This window comes from Oryx dammah, unplaced genomic scaffold (genome assembly GCF_014754425.2).
Source record: "Oryx dammah isolate SB20612 unplaced genomic scaffold, SCBI_Odam_1.1 HiC_scaffold_6, whole genome shotgun sequence".
In the NCBI taxonomy this organism is placed as follows: Eukaryota; Metazoa; Chordata; class Mammalia; order Artiodactyla; family Bovidae; genus Oryx; species Oryx dammah.
The window spans coordinates 32,913,246-32,933,074 of NW_024070190.1; the positions used below are offsets into that span (position 1 = coordinate 32,913,246).

General features: G+C 49.8%; 1 protein-coding gene across 3 annotated transcripts in view; it reads right to left on the reverse strand.

The window, feature by feature from the left end:
* Positions 1 to 19,829, reverse strand: part of ADAMTS14 (ADAM metallopeptidase with thrombospondin type 1 motif 14) — a 96,407-nt gene that overhangs the window by 25,153 nt on the left and 51,425 nt on the right. For 2 of the 3 annotated variants that reach the window (XM_040242548.1, XM_040242546.1), the window contains exons 5-10: positions 7,722 to 7,805; positions 6,905 to 7,061; positions 4,841 to 4,946; positions 2,775 to 2,918; positions 2,021 to 2,153; positions 114 to 227 (exon numbers count right to left, since the gene is read on the reverse strand). In XM_040242548.1, coding sequence (XP_040098482.1) covers positions 114 to 227; positions 2,021 to 2,153; positions 2,775 to 2,918; positions 4,841 to 4,946; positions 6,905 to 7,061; positions 7,722 to 7,805 — 738 coding nt within the window. The remainder of the gene's footprint in view (positions 1 to 113; positions 228 to 2,020; positions 2,154 to 2,774; positions 2,919 to 4,840; positions 4,947 to 6,904; positions 7,062 to 7,721; positions 7,806 to 19,829) is intronic. The other variant, XM_040242547.1, reaches the window with a different exon arrangement.

Sequence of the window (19,829 nt, forward strand, 5' to 3'; positions counted from 1 at the left end):
CCCACACTCCCACGCCGCCCTGGCCACCATGCATTCACATCCACACTGGGCGGAGGGGCAGGTCCTCCTGGGGGCCGGCACCCAGGAAGGGTGCAGCCCCAGCCCACAGCTACCTTGCCTGGCGCGCACTCAGTCCCGTCCAGTGGGGGCCCCTTCTTGGTCTTGCAGAAGTACGGGTTGTCGGGGTGGCTGCACCACAGCTGCTTGCAGGCCTCGAAGGTCCTGAACTGTGCGGCAAGGAGAACGGGGTCACCGGGCTGGACTGGCCCTCCAGCTCTGGCAACTTGTCCAGGGGAACCAACAGTGACAGAGAGGGGGCAGGGTGTGGGTGGGCACTGAGGCCAAACACTGCCAGGGAGGCAGAAGGGGCCCATCCAACCAAAGCCCCACATGTACACCAGCTCAACTCCTCCCCAAGTGCCAGTGGCCTCCAGCAACCCCACCAAGAAGAAGGCGCCAGCCACGGCCCACATGCCTCTGCTCTCCCCTCCAAGGCCTCCCTCCTCGCCTTGCAGAGGCCAGTCTGTCACCGAGCAGGGACCAGGGTTTGAGGCTGTGGGGAGGCTGAGTCTGCTGATGCCCCCTTAGCTCTGTGCCTGTGGGGGGCTTGGAGGGAGCTGCCAGTCTAGCCCAGATCCTGCAGCACCCAGACAAGGTCAGGACTCCCATCGCCCTCTCATATAAGGTTGGGGTGGTGGTTTAGTCGATAAGTCATGTCCAATTCTTGCGATCCCATGGACTATAGCCTGCCAGACTCCTTTGTCCACGGGATTTCCCAGGCAGGAATACTGGAGGAAGTTGCCATTTCCTCATATAAGGCTGGTAACCTTATATTTCACATTGTCTAGGGAAGCCTCAATCTCCTTTTCTCTATCATCCCCTGCCAGCCAGACTCATGTCCTACAAACCCAGCCTCTGGGCATTGAAACCCCATTTCCCAGATGCTTCTCCACCTTCAAAGCGGAGACCAGGTGTCCCAGTGTGGCCTGGGCCATGCACAAGATTGCCACACACAGGGCCTTCAGGTCCTGCAGAGCTGAGGAGGGGGCTGCGTTCCTGCATGCGGGAGGTATGACGTACTCAAGGCACCAAGGCCTGACCCCTTGGGACATCCCCCTTGCCCTGGGATGTCCCCTTCTCTGAGCCTCTGCCTGGGTCCTGCTCAGTGGCTGTTTGATTCTCCCCTGGGGGGCTCAGCTGATTGCCAGGCTCCAGGCCCTCCCTGCCTTGTTCTGCAGGCGAGGACAGGGCTCTGCTCCCTTTTATCTATCATCTCAGGCACAGGGCAGAGGATGGAGGGAGCATGCAACTGACCCCCTGGAGAGAGATTATGTGGGACAGAGGAGAACTTCACCAGGGTGAGAAGTCTGCCCCAAACATCCTGCCAAACATCCAGACAGCTGCTGCTGCTACTGCTAAGTCACTTCAGTCATGTCCGACTCTGTGTGATCCCATAGACGGCAGCCCACCAGGCTCCCCCGTCCCTGGGATTCTCCAGGCAAGAACACTGGAGTGGGTTGCCATTTCCTTCTCCAAGGCATGAAAGTGAAAAGTGAAAGTGAAGTCTCTCAGTCGTGTCCGACTCTTCGCGACCCCATGGACTGCAGCTTACCAGGCTCCCCTGTCCATGGGATTTTCCAGGCAAGAGTACTGGAGTAGGGTGCCATCGCCTTCTCTGCCAGACAGTAGAGGGTAGCAACTATTTCTCTACCAGCCCAGAGCTAGTACCTGATCTGACACACGGGCCACCTGGCAGATAAACGCCCCCAGTGACCAGCCTGGCCTGCCAGGACCCCATCGGTGCCCCACCCTGTCCCCATCCTTCCAGGCATTTTCTAGCCCCCCGACACGCTGTCTCCCCACCCCTCCATGGGACTGGGTGAGGTGGGGACATAGCAGAAGGTGGCAGGGCCTAGACCCTGGTCATCCTGTATACCCCTATGGTGGCTCCGTGAATGACCAGCCTGGGACCCAGGAGGCTGGTCTGTCATCCCGGCTGGCAGAGGCCATGGAAACTCACCGCCGAGCAGGTATGGTACCCGGTACCAAAGTCGAAGCGACACTGCTCATCCATTGAGTAGTCAATGCCAGGCAGCTCCGGGGGCTGGGGCCAGGCAGGCGCAAAGGGATCGTCAAGGAGACAGTCGTAGGAGCTGCGGTTAGAGGCAAGGAGTGAGCCGGGTGGGCCAGGAAGGCCCCATCTCTCCCTTCACAGAGGAGGGTGCAGGAAGCAAGCTAGGAAGGCCTGTAGGGATGCACCTGCTGCTCTGTGCTGGTTGCTGCACTCTCCAGGGAAAATGGACCACCCCACAGGTGCCCCTGCTTCTGCTCATGACCATGCCTGGGCTCCAAGGCAAGGCCACCAGGACCAGCCTTAGGCATGCAGCTCGTGGCTTTCTTAGAGGGCCCATTCACCCACATTACAGAGTTCACGCCATGGCCCAAAATAAGGGCTGGCTCCAGACAGCTTGAGGGCTCACTGCACTGAGAGATGAAGACAAATCAGCCCACCGTGTAGGACATACGCTGGGCCCCAGCTGATCGTTGCAGAGGTTAGTGACAGTATCTCTGCCGGCACCTACCCAACCCAAACCCACTCTGCGCCCATCCATGGCCTTGAGCTCCCAAATCCAACACTCGTCTTGGGCCTCCACATCCCCGGAGGCCCAGGAACTGACCAGCAAAGCCGGACTGGAGTGTGTGTCAGGGGTGGGATGGTGCTCTGAGGGGAGATGATGGGGGAGGCGGAGAGGCAGAGGGCGGAGGTGACCTACGGGAGGTAGCGGCTGAGCTCCAGCTTGCTGCAGCGAGACCAGTGGAAGCGGTGGAAGGCAGCCTGCACCAGGGGCGCCATGACACTGCCCAGGCTGGTCTCATCCGCACAGCCATTCGCCTGGCCGTCGTGCTCCATGCCAAGCCTGGAGGTGGGGGAGCAGAGAGGGCAGTCCTGAGTCACACCCAGGAGCCCACCCCTGGGAAGACGAGCAGGTGGGCTGGAGACTCTGCCCTCACCAGGCTTCAGACTGTGCCTTTTGGCCTCAGTTTCCCCACTGTGCAGTGGGGAGAGCCACCCCACTGGATGGAAGCTGAGGTCCGACATTGCCCCTCAATTGGGCTGAGCTCATTCTGCCCTCCAGCCCCCTCCTCAAACCCTCCCTAACATCCTCATGGTGTCTGAAACCAGCTCAAGCCCTATTCTGGCCCCAGGACACCCTTCCTAGTCACCCTGCCCAGGGGCTGTCTGCCCACAGCAGGGCCGCCTGCACCACGGTTAGCAGCTTTCACACCATGCACTGTCTTCCCTCCAAACCTGGGGCCTCGTGCACAGGGACCAGCTTCATTCTGTTCAGCACGACTTGGCTCACAGCGCCCTCCCTGTGTACCAGCCTCTTTAGCTTCTTCGAGACCTGGCCTTACAGAGCTGTGTGTGTGGTGCCCACCTGCCATTAAGACGGTTTAAATGTAAACGTTTGCTCTTTATGGTTAGTGTGCATGCTAAGTCGCATCAGTCATGTCTGATTCTTTATGACCCCATGGACTGAAGCCCGCCAGGCTCCTCTGCCCAAAGGATGCTCCAGGCAAGAATACTGGAGTGGGTTGCTGTGCCTTCCTCCAGGGGATCTTCCCAACCCAGGGATCGAACCCGCCTCGCTTACATCTCCTGCACTGGCAGGTGCATTCTTTACCACTAGCACCATCTGGGAAGCCCTTTAGAGTTAGTATGTCACACCGAAGCCAGCGGTTCTACATTCTTACACGTTCCCAGACATCTGCATCTGGCCTTGACCACTAGACAGACACGTGGGCCTCTAAGCTTGACCTTGTCTCCCTGTAGGCAGTGGCTCTGTAAGTGAGGAGTGCCCCCTGCATATAGGAAGACAAACTCCTGGCTCTAGAATACGTGGAAGTATTGGCTGCCAGGGCAGGAAGGGCCCTCAGAGATTTCCCCAGTGCCAGCCTCTGTGCTGCAGCTGAGGAAACGAAGGCCCCAGAGAGGAGGTGCCACCCGCTCAGCGAAGGGCAGGGCTGGGGTGAAACCACGGGGGCAGGCAGATGTGGAGAGGGGCACGGCTGACTGTGGGCGGCAGGCTTGCCCTCACAGCTGGCCCACTCCTTCCCATGTCCTTCCAGCTGCAAAAAATGGCCCTTACTCTATGCCTTGGCTGGGGACAGGCAAGCTGGGGGCGCGTCCCTTAGCTCTGCCCCGTGGCCAGGCAAGGCCAGGAGGCATGACTGTGACAGCTGTGCGTCATCGCTGGACACTGGATGGTGGATTATTTGTTTTCTCCCAGCACATAGCGTCTTGCATGCTTTTGTGTCCCGTTCTCCACGGAAGCCCTATTTCTAGAACAGGGCCTGGCACACAACAGGTGTTCAAGAAATACTGGTTGAACGAACGAATGAATACACTCTAAACCAAATCCAGGTCTGAGGATCACTTAAGCCAGCCACCAGCCTGGCCCGAGTCCTGGATCTACACGCACCTGTTTAAGATGGACTCTGGCCAGCCCTCCACACGTGAGCATCAGGGAGGGCCTTGAGGGGTGACTGGACGGAGGGACAGAGGCCACCCAGAGAGCACAGTGCTGCCTCTGAGGGGACACTGCCACTGAGCTGCCAAAGGCAGGGCCCCGTCTGGTCTCCCACAGCCCTGGGATTTGGGGGCTGGGCCCAAGGCAGACCCAGAATTGCCTCTGGGCCCCGGGGCTCCCTCCCCATCAGGGCAGCTCCTCTGGCATCTCCCGGGAGCCTGGGATGGGATCAGAACCAGGACTAACCTCCCATACCCACAGACCTCCTTGGAGCTCAAGGCACAGTCCACCCTCCTGGGGCCACTTACACATGGCCGGTCTCATGGGCCACCACAAAGGCCGAGGAGAAACCATCTTCGTGGTTGAGGGCACAGCTTCTCAGGGGGTGGCACATGCCAGTGACAGGCGCGTACCCTGCCGGGGATGGGGAGAGAGGGCAGAGAGAGGTCACACGCAGGTGAGGCAGGACGCAATGAGTTCTGTGCTGAGCCAGCCACTACAGGCACGTCTGGATCGGATCACTGCCAGAGGGTCCCAGGAGGAAGAAGGATTCTTGCAAGGTCTTGCCCTGTATGTATGCAGCTGCAGTATGGCACCTGGGCCAAGCTGCCCCCGCATCCTTCCCTCCTGTCCTGCGGCTCCCTGCGCCTGTCAGCCCCTCCTCTAAACAAGGCAGTGTGCCCAAGCCTGCACACACCCAACTTCCAAGCTGCAGCCAGCCAGTCGGTCAGTCGACAAGCTCCACACATCTGTGCAGTGTGACAGCTGGCAGTGTGTTAGACACTATGGGGAGAACAGAGGAATCAGGTGCCAGCCCACACCCCCTTCCTACAGCACATCCACACCCGTGAAGGGCAGACACTTTTGCAGGCAGACCAGGGTCAGGAGGTTACTTAGGGGTGGGCCTGGAGGACTGGAGTTCCAGGAGCTCAGAGGGATGTGTGGGGATGACTGGGAGTCCTCCAGGGAATGGGTCTAATGGAAGGGGTTGAGGGGACCAGGGAATGACTTATGAGGAGCCTAGAGCTGGGACTGGGGGAGAGGTGAGAGACTCCGGGGAGGTGGGGGTGGACATGTGGAGCAGAGGACACGGGCAGAGTGAAGACATGACTGTGTAGGCCTCAGGAGACACGGGCAGTGCAGGGGGCCAGCACACGGTAGCCACGGCGAGGCCAGCACTGGCTGAGTGGCTCTGTGTGAGAGGCTTATGATCCAGGGAGCTTCATGCCCACCTCCCCAGCCCGTAATCGGCTGGGAGGGCAGCCTGGGCTGGGGAAGACCTCTGAAGAGGGGGCAATGGCAGAGAACGCTCCCTACCCTGGGCTTTCGGCCAGCCAGGACCAGACAGCTATTCTCTGTCTTCAGAACTGCCAAAACCCTTTCCTGAGATAGTCCTGGGGATATAGAGGTTTCTGGGGTCCTGCCTGTCCTGGAGGTCTGGATGTGCTCAACAGCACACGCGAGTACACACATGTGTGGGTGTCGGTGTGCACATGTGTCTGGGCAGGAGAGCACATTTGTCTGTACATGTGTGTCAATCTGTGTGTGTACTAGCTTGCCTTGGGGATTTCAGGGATTCAGACAAGCAGCCCTTTGGGTACAGGCTGACCCTCTTCTAGCACCAGACCAGAAAACACTAAGAAGCCTTCAACTCGGTGCCTGGAGATCCAGTCTGAGTTTCAGCTCTGTCTCCTCTCTGCAGTGGGGCCTGGGCAAACCTTGTTGCCACTCTGGGCCTCGGTTTCCCTTTACAAAAAGCTAGGGGCGGGGGGGCGGTGATCTAAGCTTTCTGAGTTTGCAGAGGGCACTCAGCCAGCCTCCATTACAGATACTGCATGCATCCCTCAGGCCTTTTAGCAGCCTGGGAACAGAGGACAGCAAATAATACTCCTATTTCCTCCACTCCACACTGGGGAAGAGTTCTGGGGATGAGTAAGCTCAGTTCACTGGGCTGCGGAGTCTTGGATCAGCAGAGAAAGCCTTCCTTCCAGAAGTCTAAACTGGCCCTGTCGCAGGTTTCCCATGGCCAGCTTCTGAAGATGGAAGGATACAGTGTGGGCAGGAGCACCTTGAAGGTCACTGAGACCCTCGAGCAGCCAGGTCCCAGGATGGTGAGCACAGGGCCAGAGCCTGATGCCCAGCCAACTGCAGTTTCAACCAAAGCAGCAGGGACCAGAGCAGGACCCCTTCACTCTCCCTGGTCCCTAAGAAACCACTGCAAAGCTTGCCCACCTGTCCAGCCAGGTCCTGCTCCCAAGTCCCAAGGATCTTTTTGTTGAAAAAAATTCCTCCAGTCCTCCTAGGGTGGCCCCAGAGACAGCCTCGGCCCCTGCCCTGCAGCTGCACACAGCTGGCCATGGCAAATACAGTACCTTGCATACCTGAGGGTCCGAAGTCCTGCCGAGTGAGGAAGATGACGTGATCGTGGTGCTCTGCGTGGCCAGGGTCCTGGCGCTGCTGAGAGTGGGCCCAGCGACACACCTGCTCCAGGCTGCGAGAGGGGTTCCCACGCTCGATCAGGCTCAGTGACTGTGGGGCCAGAGAGCAGGGTGGTTGGTCAGATCCCACAGACCACAATGAGGCTCACATCAGCAGGGGACACCGAGGCCCAACTGATAGCAGTGCCTTCCCCAGGGTCACTGATTCTGGCTGCCGCAGGTGCAGAGTCCCACCCTGCTTCGGGGATCGTTCCTGTGCCAAGCCCCATGTCAGGACCCCTATCTGCTGAGAACTAATGATCTCTAATCCCTCGACAGTCAGGTGCTGTTCTGAGCCTTTCCTCCCTACATTCATTGTCACTTAATTTTCACAGTAGCCTCTAGAGGAAAACTCTGTTTTCACTCCCACATGGGGAAGACCAAGCAACAGAGCCTGGGGCCCAACCCTCGCAGGGCTTATCTTGGTCACTGTCGCCTCTCCAAGCCCCACTTTCCCCATTGATTCAAGGAGTGGGACCTCCAGGTATAGGGACCAAGGACTGTCCATTTATCTAACTGGAGGGAAATTGTAAGTCCCACTTATCAACACCAGATCCCTATGTCACTGAGACCTCATGGTCTCTGGGCTCTGATTCTGGAAATGAAATGTTTCCTAGACACTGCTCCCCCTCCCCAACACCCTAGCCTGTCTGATGCTCTTGCCTCACACCCCGTCTCCCACCCAATCCTGCCTGCTGACAAAGAGGTTTACCTGTCGGTAGCCAACCATGATCAAGCGGACAAGGGCGATGTTTATGTGGACCCCCAGGGACTCATCGTGGTAAATCTCATCCACCTGCAAGAAGAGATGAGTGTATGGTTTTGGGAAAAGCCAGTGTTCATTAAAGGCCCACTGAATACCAGGTACCTGACATGTTATCCTACTTCATCCTGATCATGGCCATATCCAGCAGGCATTTCCATCCTCAGATGAAGAAACTGAAGCAGAGCGGGGCTAGAGAAGCTGCCCAAGGACACACAGCTAGTGAGCTGCAGAGCTGGGATTCAAATCCTGGCTGGCTGCATTCCAACACTGAGCTCTCTCCATAAAGCCAAAGTGGGAAGTGACCTGTTTTCAAACCCAGCAACTCAGACTCTCATCTTTTTATGTCTCTGAAAAGGCCTTTCAGAAACGCCACTCAGCTCAGGTCACTCATCCTCACAGCCCTGTTTCCCTTTCCCGTGACCCCTGGCATCATCTGTTTGCTCTGTAACACCTGGGCACTCCTCTAGAGCAAATCCAGGGGGAAAGTGCTCCAGGGCCTTGGACCAGAAGCTTTAGCATCACTTGGAGCTCATTAAAAATGTAGTCTTGGGCCCACCTCCTGAATCAAAGTCAGAGTTGGAACGAGCTCCCCAGTGACTGTCAGGGGAATCACTGATTCTCAGGCATTGTTAAGTGTGAGGAGAGGAGCAGTGCATTGGATTACTCCCTTATCCCACAGGCTCAGGGACCTGTGGGGCAGTCCTGGCACAGTTCATCAAAGAACACAGCCCCCGTCCACTCGCCTGTTCAGGAAGTCCTGGAACCATGTCCATGACAGATGGACACCACCTCTGCTTGTCCATCTTCAAGGACAGGCAGCTCACCCACTCCTAAAGTTGTCCATCTCCTGAGTGGTCCCACTAGACCACTCCAGCTTTTTTGTTTTAAATAACTTTTATTCCTGGATATAAAATATTTCACTCTAAAAACTTTGAAAAGCAACTACCCCCCTAAAAAAAAAAGAAAAACAAAAAGTCAGAGGTGATCAGAAATGGAATAGTAACATGAAGGTCACCTCCTCCCATGTACATCAAAAATACATCTACATGTGGAACGATTCTCACAGAATATCTACCAAACGTTGGCAGAAGACTCCCAGCCTCTGAAGAGCAAGACAGTCTCATGGAACTGGGCAGGACAAAAAAGAAAGGAAAAAATAAAAAAAGAAACTGAGGGAGGAGCAGAACTGGACCTGTGCCCCTTGGAGGAAGCTATTAAAGAGGGAAGTTTCCTGCACCTAGGAAGTCCCCTCACCACCAGGGAAGTCAGCTGGGACAGAGGGGAAGCTTTAGAGCCTCGGAGGAGAATGCAGCAACTGGTTTGAAGCAGCTAGAATGGAAAGAAACCTGTACATACGGTCAGTACCATCACTCTGCACTCCCCAGCCTGAGACACGTGGCCACCAGTGTGGACAGGGGCTGGGTGCAGAAGCTTGGGCTTTGTAGATCGGACCTGGGGAAGGGACCGGGGTGGGCTATGAGCAAAGGGGCTAGAGTTTGGTGTGACCCCATCTGAGGGTTTATGCAGAGGAGGCCTGGGCTGCCTTAGAGACCAGGCACCACTGTAGGGGCAGTGCACAAGAAGAGGGGCAAAACTTACCATTATAGCCTTTTTCCCTACATGGGCTCTCAGGTGGCGGGACATTACCTACAGGAGCTCCAGGGGTGTGTGTGAGCTGCCATTATTGCTCCCCTCAACCCCTAGATTTCAGGCACAGTCGCATCCTCCCCAACACCTTGCCCCAGGCTTCAGGAGCTATCTCGAGCCACTGCTTTCACCTCCCAGGCTCCAGAAGTGGTCGCAGACTCCCTCTGCTCGCATGGCGTGCTCCAGGGGCACATGGGAGCTGCCACTGCCACAGAGAACCCCATGACCAGGCACCAACTGCTACACCTGCACATCCACATCAAGGAGATAACGGCCAGCACACACTGAGGAAAGAGGCGACAGGCATCCCTACTAAAAACAACCCTTGCACCAAAAATATTAAGCCCACACAAGCTACACAGGGATGTTCCCACATATAAATGGCCCTCTAAGACCACAGTAGATAATTGTCTCTCCTAAACTTGCAGAATAAGAGAAATATAAGCAAAATGAAGATGCAGAAGAACCATTCCCAGCTAGACCAAGATAATTCCCCTGAAAGAACAAACAATAAAACAGATCTCTTGAGTCTAATAAACATTGATTTCAAAAAGGAGATACTGAATAAATTAAGAAAGGCTACTGACAGAAATTCAGAGTACTGTAAATAGGAACTAGAAACTACAGAGAGGAACCAAGAAAAATAAAGCTCATTTGCTGAGATGAAAGTGAACTAAAGGCAATGAATAGCAGAATAAATAATGCAGAACAACAAATAACTGAGCTAGAAGACAGAATGATGGAAATCACCCAATAAGGACAGTAGACAAGAAAGAAAAATAAAAAAAAAAAAAAGAAAGCAATATAAAACAACTATGAGATAAAATAAAACATGCCAACTGATACATAATTGGGATTCTAGAAGGGGAAGAAAGAGAAAAGGGGATTAAAAATGTACTTGAAGAAATTATGGCTAAAAACCTGCAAACCAAAAGACAGAAACAGATATCCAGGTATAGGAAGCACAGAGGGTCCCAAGCAAAGTAAACCCAAACACACCTATACAAAGATATAATAAAAATGGAAAAAGTTAAAGAGAGGATTCTAAATGCAGCAAGAGAAAAGCATAGAATTAATTACAAGGGAATCCCCATAAAGCTATCACTTGATTTTTCTACAGAAATATTGCAGACCAGAAGGGAGAGGGAAGATATATGCAAAATCCTGAAAGGGAAAAAAATCTGCAATCTATAATACTCTACCCAACAATATTATCATTTAGAATAGAAGAAGAGAGAAAAATTTTCTCAGATAAGCAAAAACTAAAAGAATATAGCAACACTAAACTTATTCCAAAGGAAATATTAATAAGTCTTCTCTAAATAGAAAAGAAGTAAGAATATACAGGAAAGATGGGACTTCCCTGGTGGTCCAGTGGCTAAGACTCCATGCTCCCAAAGCAGGGAAACTGGGTTCAATCCCTGGTCAGGGAACTAGATCTCATATGCTGCAACTAAGTCCCAGTGTAGCCAAATAAATAAGTAAATAATTTTTTTAAAAAAAGAATATACAGGAAAGAGAAAATCACAATTGGAAACCAAATCACCTAAATAAGACAGTACACAGATTTAAAAAAGAAAAAAATTTCTGTGGAAGCAATGATGACCACAATTAACAGCAAAAGGATGAATATGAAGATGTAAAAAAGGTCATCAAAATCATAAAATGTGGGGGAGGAGAGTTAGAAATGTTGATTTTTTTTCATTTCTTAGAATGTGTTTAAGCCTATAAGACTAGCAGTCTAAGGCAAGTAGACATAGGATGGAGTTAATATACTTGAAGAAAAGGGTAACCACAAATCAAAGACATGCAATAGATTCACAAAAACTAAAAGGAAGAGAACATAAGTATAATACAAAAGAAAATCAACAACCCACAGAAGGAAAAACAAACAAAGGGATAGACAAGAAATATAAAATCAACAGGAAAACAAGATTTAAATGGCAAGAAATACATATCTATTAATTCAAATGTCAATGGACTAAGTGCTCCAGTCAAAAAATATAGACTGACAGACTGGATAAAAAAACAAACGCTACAATATGCTGCCCACAAGAGACCTCACTCAGGGCAAAGGACACACATAGATTGAAAGTGAGGGGATAGAAAAATGTATTTTTTGCAAACAGAAATTAAAAGAAAGTGGGGGTCACAATACTCATATCAGACAAAATAGACTCTAAAGCACAGACTATAAAGAAGGGCAGTATATGATGATAAAAGGATCAACACAAGGAGAGGATCTTACACTTGTCAACATATATGCACTTAATATCCAAGATCCTAAATGTGTAAAACAAACAGTAACAGACCTAAATGGCCAAATGTGTGAAACAAATACTAACAGGCATAAATGTAAAAAAAAGACAAGAATACAAAAACAGTAGGAGACTCTAACACCGCATTCACATCAATGGACAGATCTTCTAGACAAAAAATCAGCAAGACAGCACATATCCTAAATGATACAATAAAACATACTTAATGGATATTTTCAGGATATTACATCCAAAAAAGGCACAGAATATAGATTCTTTTAAAGTGCCTATGGAACATTCTCTAGGATTGACCACATAAAAGGACACAAAACAAGCCTCAACAAATTTAAGGATATAGAAGTTATCTCAGGCATCTCTTCTGACCACAATGGCATGAAACTAGAAATCAATCACAGAAAAAAATAAAAGTGAGGAAAAAACAGTTACATGGAGACTAAACAATATGCTACTAAAAAAACAATGGGTCAACAACGATGAAGTCAAGGAGGAAATTTTAAAATATCTTGAGACAAAGAACAATGAAAACACAAGCATACAAAATCTGTGGTATGCAGCGAAAGCAGTTCTAGATGGAAGTTCACCATGATATAAGCTTTCCTCAAAAAAACGAGAAAAATCTCAAATAAACAAGCTAATCTACCACTTACAGGAATTAGAAAAAGAAGAACAAACAAAACCTAAAGTCAGAAGAAAGGAGGAGTAATAAGGATCAGAGAGGAAATAAAACAGAGAGAAAGGAAAACAATCAAACCAAGAGGCAGTTCTTTGAAAGGAAAAACAAGATTGACAAACCTCTAACCAGGCTCATCAGGAAGAAAAGAGAGAGCTCAAATAAACAAAAAAGAAATGAAAAAGGAAACTAACAACCAATATTGCAGAAACACACAAAAAAAACATATGAGAATACTATAAACAATTATATGTCAACAAATTCAATAACCCAGAAGAAGTGGACAGGTATCTAAAAACATACAGCCCACCAAAATTGAATCAAGAAGAAATATATAATTTTAAAAGACCAATCACTAGAGGTGAAATAAAATTGTAAAACTCTACAAACAAAAGTCCAGGACCAGATGGCTTCAAGGCAAATTATACCAAACATTCAAAGAAGAATCTATACTGATCCTTCTCAAACTCTTCCCAAAAAGTTGAGGAGGAGGGAAAACTCCCAAAGACATTCTATGAAGCAACCACTGCTATGATATCAAAACCACAAAAGACACCACCAAAAAATTAAATTATGAGCTGGTATCATTGATGAATATAGATGCAAAAATTCTCAACAAAATATTAATAGGCTGAATCCAGCAACATATAAAAAATCATATACTACAAGCAAGCGGGATTCATCATCCCAAGTTCACAAGGAGGGTTCCATCAGTTCAGTTCAGTCGCTCAGTCGTGTCTGACTTTTTGCGACCCCATGAATTGCAGCATGCCAGGCCTTCCTGTCCATCACCAACTCCCGGAGTTCACTCAGACTCACATCCATCGAGTCAGTGATGCCATCCAACCATCTCATCCTCTGTCGTCCCCTTCTCCTCCTGCCCCCAATCCCTCCCAGCATCAGAGTCTTTTCCAATGAGTCAACTCTTCGCATGAGGTGGCCAAAGTACTAGAGTTTCAGCTTCAGCATCATTCCTTCCAAAGAAATCCCAGGGCTGATCCCCTTCAGAATGGACTGGTTGGATCTCCTTGCAGTCCAAGGGACTCTCAAGAGTCTTCTCCAATACCACAGTTCAAAAGCATCAATTCTTCAGCGCTCAGCCTTCTTCACAGTCCAACTCTCACATCCATACATGACCACAGGAAAAACCATAGCCTTGACTAGATGGACCTTAGTTGGCAAAGTAATATCTCTGCTTTTGAATATGCTATCTAGGTTGGTCATAACTTTCCTTCCAAGGAGTAAGCGTCTTTTAATTTCATGGCTGCAATCACCATACCATCTGCAGTGATTTTGGAGCCCCCCAAAATAAAGTCTGACACTGTTTCCACTGTTTCCCCATCTATTTCCCATGAAGTGATGGGACCAGATGCCATGATCTTCATTTTCTGAATGTTGAGCTTTAGGCCAACTTTTTCACTCTCCACTTTCACTTTCATCAAGAGGCCTTTTAGCTCCTCTTCACTTTCTGCCATAAGCGTGGTGTCATCTGCATATCTGAGGTTATTGATATTTCTCCCAGCAATCTTGATTCCAGCTTGTGTTTCTTCCAGCCCAGTGTTTCTCATGATGTACTCTGCATAGAAGTTAAATAAGCAGGGTGACAATATACAGCCTTGACGTACTCCTTTTCCTATTTGGAACAAGTCTGTTGTTCCATGTCCAGTTCTAACTGCTGCTTCCTGACCTGCATACAGATTTCTCAAGAGGCAGGTCAGGTGCTCTTGTATTCCCATCTCTTGAAGAATTTTCCACAGTTTATTGTGATCCACACAGTCAAAGGCTTTGGCATAGTCAATAAAGCAGAAATAGATGTTTTTCTGGAACTCTCTTGCTCTTTCCATGATCCAGTGGATGTTGGCAATTTGACCTCTGGTTCCTCTGCCTTTTCTAAAACCAGCTTGAACATCAGGGAGTTCATGGTTCACGTATTGCTGAAGCCTGGCTTGGAGAATTTTGAGCATTACTTTACTAGCTTGGGAGATGAGTGCAATTGTGCTGTAGTTTGAGCATTCTTTGGCATTGCCTTTCTTTGGGATTGGAATGAAAACTGACCTTTTCCAGTCCTGTGGCCACTGCTGAGTTTTCCAAATTTGTGGCATATTGAGTGCGGCACTTTCATAGCATCATCTTTCAAGATTTGAAACAGCTCAACTGGAATTCCATCACCTCCATTAGCTTTGTACGTAGCAATGCTTTCCAAGGCCCACTTGACTTCACATTCCAGGATGTCTGGCTCTAGATGAGTGATCACATCATCATGATTATCTGGGTCTTGAAGATCTTTTTTGTACAGTTCTTCTGTGTATTCTTGCCACCTCTTCTTAATATCTTCTGCTTCTGTTAGGTCCATACCATTCCTGTCTTTTATCGAGCCCATCTTTGCATGAAATGTTCCCTTGGTATCTCTAATTTTCTTGAAGAGATCTCTAGTCATTCCCATTCTGTTCTTTTCCTCTATTTCTTTGCATTGATCGGTGAAGAAGGCCTTCTTATCTCTTCTTGCTATTCTCTGGAACTCTGCATTCAGATGCTTATATCTTTCCTTTTCTCCTTTGCTTTTCTCCTCTCTTCTTTTCACAGCTATTTGTAAGGCCTCCCCAGACAGCCATTTTGCTTTTTTGCATTTCTTTTCCATGGGAATGGTCTTGATCCCTGTCTCCTGTACAATGTCACGAACCTCATTCCATAGTTCATCAGGCACTCTATCTATCAGATCTAGGCCCTTAAATCTATTTCTCACTTCCACTGTATAATCATAAGGGATTTGATTTAGGTCCTACCTGAATGGTCTAGTGGTTTTCCCTACTTTCTTCAGTTTAAGTCTGAATTTGGTAATAAGGAGTTCATGATCTGAGCCACAGTCAGCTCCTGGTCTTGTTTTTGCTGACTGTATAGAGCTTCTCCATCTTTGGCTGCAAAGAATATAATCAATCTGATTTCGGTGTTGACCATCTGGTGATGTTCATGTGTAGAGTCTTCTCTTGTGTTGTTGAAAGAGGGTGTTTGCTATGACCAGTGCATTTATTTGGCAAAACTCTATTAGTCTTTGCCCTGCTTCATTCCGCATTCCAAGGCCAAATTTGCCTGTTACTCCAGGTGTTTCTTGACTTCCTACTTTTGCATTCCAGTCCCCTGTAATGAAAAGGACATCTTTTGGGGGTGTTAGTTCTAAAAGTTCTTGTAGGTCTTCATAGAACCGTTCAACTACAGCTTCTTCAGCATTACTCGTTGGGGCCTAGATTTGGATTACTGTGATATTGAATGGTTTGCCTTGGAAACAAACAGAGATCATTCTGTCGTTTTTGAGATTGCATCCAAGTACTGCATTTTGGACTCTTTTGTTGACCATGATGGCTAGTAGATATAAGCTATTATATATGGAATGATAGACAAGATCCTACTGTATAGCACAGGTAAATATATTTAATATCCTATGATAAATCATAATAGAATATTTTTAAAAAGAATATATATATATTTGTGTGTGTGTGTGTGTGTGTATAACTGAACCACTTTGCCATACTGCAGAAATAAAACACTGTTAATCAACTATACTTCAAAAAAAGAAGCTCCCAAGTTATAAAAAATAAGAAAAAATAGTTAAGTCTCCTATTAGTATCAACCAGATATATAATAAGTACCATTAACACAGCTTCCTGCCACACATGTGTATGCATGTGTCTTTACAAAATTAGAATAATACTGAATATACTTCTTGCAGTTTTCTTATTTCACAAAACATCATTCTGTGGATGTAAAAGCATCACCTCTAATGCCTACACGTGATGAGCCATCACTTACGTAACTACTCCCTGGAAGCAGCAGCTTATCCAGGAGGAGAAATGATGTGCTCACTGAGTCAGTGTCAGTACCCAGCAGTGCAGCTACCAGGAGTCAGAGTCCTGGGTTTAATCCCCAGCACTGCCCCTTAGCAGCTGGGTGGCCTGGGGCACGTCAGGTGACTCCTTCAGTTCAGTTCAGTTGCTCACGTCCATCGAGTCAGTGATGCCATCCAGCCATCTCATCCTCTGTTGTCCTCTTCTCCTCCTGCCTCCAATCCCTCCCAGCATCAGAGTCTTTTCCAATGAGTCAACTCTTCGCATGAGGTGGCCAAAGTATTGGAGTTTCAGCTTTAACATCAGTCCTTCCAATGAACACCCAGGACTGATCTCCTTTAGGATGGACTGGTTGGATCTCCTTGCAGTCCAAGGGACTCTCAAGAGTCTTCTCCAACACCACAGTTCAAAAGCATCAATTCTTTGGCACTCAGCTTTCTTCACAGTCCAACCCTCACATCCATACATGACCACTGGAAAAACCATAGCCTTGACTAGATGGACCTTTGTTGGCAAAGTAAGAATCTGTTTCTGTATAATGGGGACCATAATGGCTGTCATGTGGATGCTCATGCCAACTCAATATCTGGGGATGATCAGTGAGCACCACAGGCAGAGAGGCCTATGGGTATGGTCAGTGATGGAGCAGAAGTGGAACCCAGCCTCTGACTCTTGCCAGCACGGCTTCCTGGGAGTGAGGATGGAGATTTGTGCCTGACCCTGTTCTCACCACTTTACCCCACCATGCCCTTCAGCTCATGAGCAAAGGAACCAGCCTAAAATCCACAAAGGGATTGCTGTCCAGCAGATGGAGGAGTAACGGCATGGCCAACCCTACACATGAGAGTCCCACGGGGATGGGAAGGTCGGGGCGGCGACCAGAGATCTGTTCCTGCACTGACGCACCCCTGCTGGGCCAGGAAGGACAGAGCCTGTGAGCACAGAGCTGCAGCGCAGAAGCCCGGGCCCCATGGAGCCCCAGCCCACTCTCCCAACCCTAAGTGTGTGGACTCCAGAGGGGCCAGCATCAGGCTTCCCCCCTGCCTGGCACCCATGTCTGGACCCAATTAGGACCAGAGACCAGTGCCTGCTGCAGGACAGCAAGCCCCCCAACCCCCAGCACACATAACAGTGGACAGTGCGATGGGTGGGGGGACCTCCCTCCACCCTCCTCCCCTCTCTGGCAGGAGCAGAGACATCATGGGAGCCAAGTGCTCAAATGCCTAAACAGATGACATCCTTCTCCACTGCCTGCCCATGAGTCATCCTAGGAGACCATGAACATGTATTCTGCTCACAGGATTCCAACCTGAGGACTCTGAAGACTCACTGAAATGATATTCAAGCAGCAGTAGGATGATACAAAGAACCCCAACATCTTAGCCCCTCCAACATCGCTATAGGGCCTTCCCACCACACAAGGGCATGGCTGGTGTCTCAGACTCCACTGAGGTGCGCTGTAAGAGTGCAACCAAGGATGGGATGATAAGCAATGCGCGCTCCACATAGCCACATCTGCGCACCTCGTATACACGTGTAAATCCACCAGTGACCCCAGGACAGGGAAAGAGCAACTAAGATCCCGCATGCTTCGTGGCATCATGGCCAAAGGAAAAAAAAAAAACTAGAGTACCCAGGCCACTGCCTTCCTCCCCTCCTCTCTCTCCAAAGTGGATCAGGCAGAGTGCTGCCAGAATCCTGCCACGTGACTCATTTGTGTCCCTCACTCAGCAGGCCAAGCTCGCCGATCAAAGGCTGCAGTGAGCCCTGCTCTAACACTGCATCTCCAGGCTGGCACACTGAGAGAGAGGGGGCTGCTGTTCTCTGTGCAGGAGGGAGAATCAGAGCCAAGTGTTTGATACAGGTGGGAGGTTGAATGGCACTTCCTGACACAAACCCCCAGTCCCAGGTTACTGTCCTAAATGCAAATACAGAGCAAGCAGGAAGGGACATGTCATCTGGAGAGACCCCCTCAGTGCTCTGGAATAATCTGGACACTAAAGGGACAGACAGGTGTACCAAGCCCTTGGTGCAGACCCCTCATGATCCTCCCCAGGGGTCAGGAGAGAGGAAGACAGTGAGTGTGGGAAGGAGAGGTCAGATAGGTCTTACCGTAGGAGCCAGAATGATCCTTGACTGAGGTCATCAACTCTTCACAGGAGATGAGCAGAGGCTTGATGTAGGGGCGGGGAAGTCAGGAACTACATGAGGCCACCATGAGAGTCCCGAAGTTATTGGCAATCAAGGTAACTGAGGCCACCTCCACATGACGGGGAGTTTCTTCCTAGCCTGTCAAGGCACTCTTGGCCCTTAGAAAGTTCCCCGTGCCATGAGACCCACTCAGTCTTCCTGTACACCTCCCCCACTGGCCCCAAGTCTCCCTCTTGAGTGCATCGGCTCCACTCCTGGGGACAGACAGTGACCACAGTCTCTCAGGAATTTCTCTCCAAGCTCACATCAGTCAAAGAGAATGTCTTATAGGCAGCAAGAGAGAAAGAAGACAAGTCACTCACCAAGGAAGGACCACTGTGTTGGGAGTAGGTTTTCAACAGTAACAAGGGAGACCCTGAAGTAACACCATCAAAGCACCAAGAAACCATCAACCTAGGATCTGGACCCAGCAAACCATCTTCTAAGAACCATGATGAAATGAAGACATTAGCAAGTAAAAGAAAACAGACAGGCACATGGACCCCACTAAAGGATCCATAGGAAAGGAAGATGGAAAATGAACCCCGTCTCCAAAGACAGCCTAAGTACAAGACTGGATGAATAGTTTTGAGGCTGTGATAGGCGCATGGTTCAGCAATGAGAGACACTCTGATCTTTTCTTAGATTAAATAAGGATAATGAAAAGAAAGCAGCTAAATTTTCTCTCTTATTCCCCCCTCCAAAAGTAGGGTTGGCTTTGCCATTTCAGGTCCCCCAGTCCGACTGTCTCTGGGGCTCTGGCTCATCTATACACATCCCTCTTGGCCCTTGAGTGGGACCTCGATGGCTTTGATTCAGCTGGAGCTACGCTGACACTCTGCATAGGACAAGGAGGTGGCTGGACATGACTGCCACACTCAGCAGAACTGCAGAGGCTGCCAGGCACATGGGTTCCACCCAAGCCCTCAGCTGGTGCTGGAGCCCCAGAGAGAGGGTGAGGCTGCCTGAGTGGCCCAGGACCCCAGCCTTCTGGCACACACAGAGGGTTGCTCCCCAGCAGGCTCTGGCCTGGCTGTGCACTCAAGGCCTGGCTCTGTCAGCCTCTGCCCCTCATGACTACTTCTCAAATGCCAGAGGTGAGGCCAACGAGCCAGCTCAGGGGAGATCAGGAATTGCTTCCCGTGGTTGTATACACAAGCATGATTGCTCCAAGACACACCCATGGAGCAGAAAAGAACACTCCCCTGCTCGCCGCACCTCAGCCAAATTCAAGGTCATCTGCCAAGACTCCCCCAGGTTAGAGTTCCACATAACATATTGGTCTGGGATGGCTATTGGTTGTGTACCAGAAAAACAAGGAAAGGTCAAGACTCTTTCTGATCAAGAGGAGGCAAAACCACAGAAGGGAGACAATGGCTAGAGAGCACTAGAGTTGGAGGACAACTCTGGTCACTCAACACATACAATG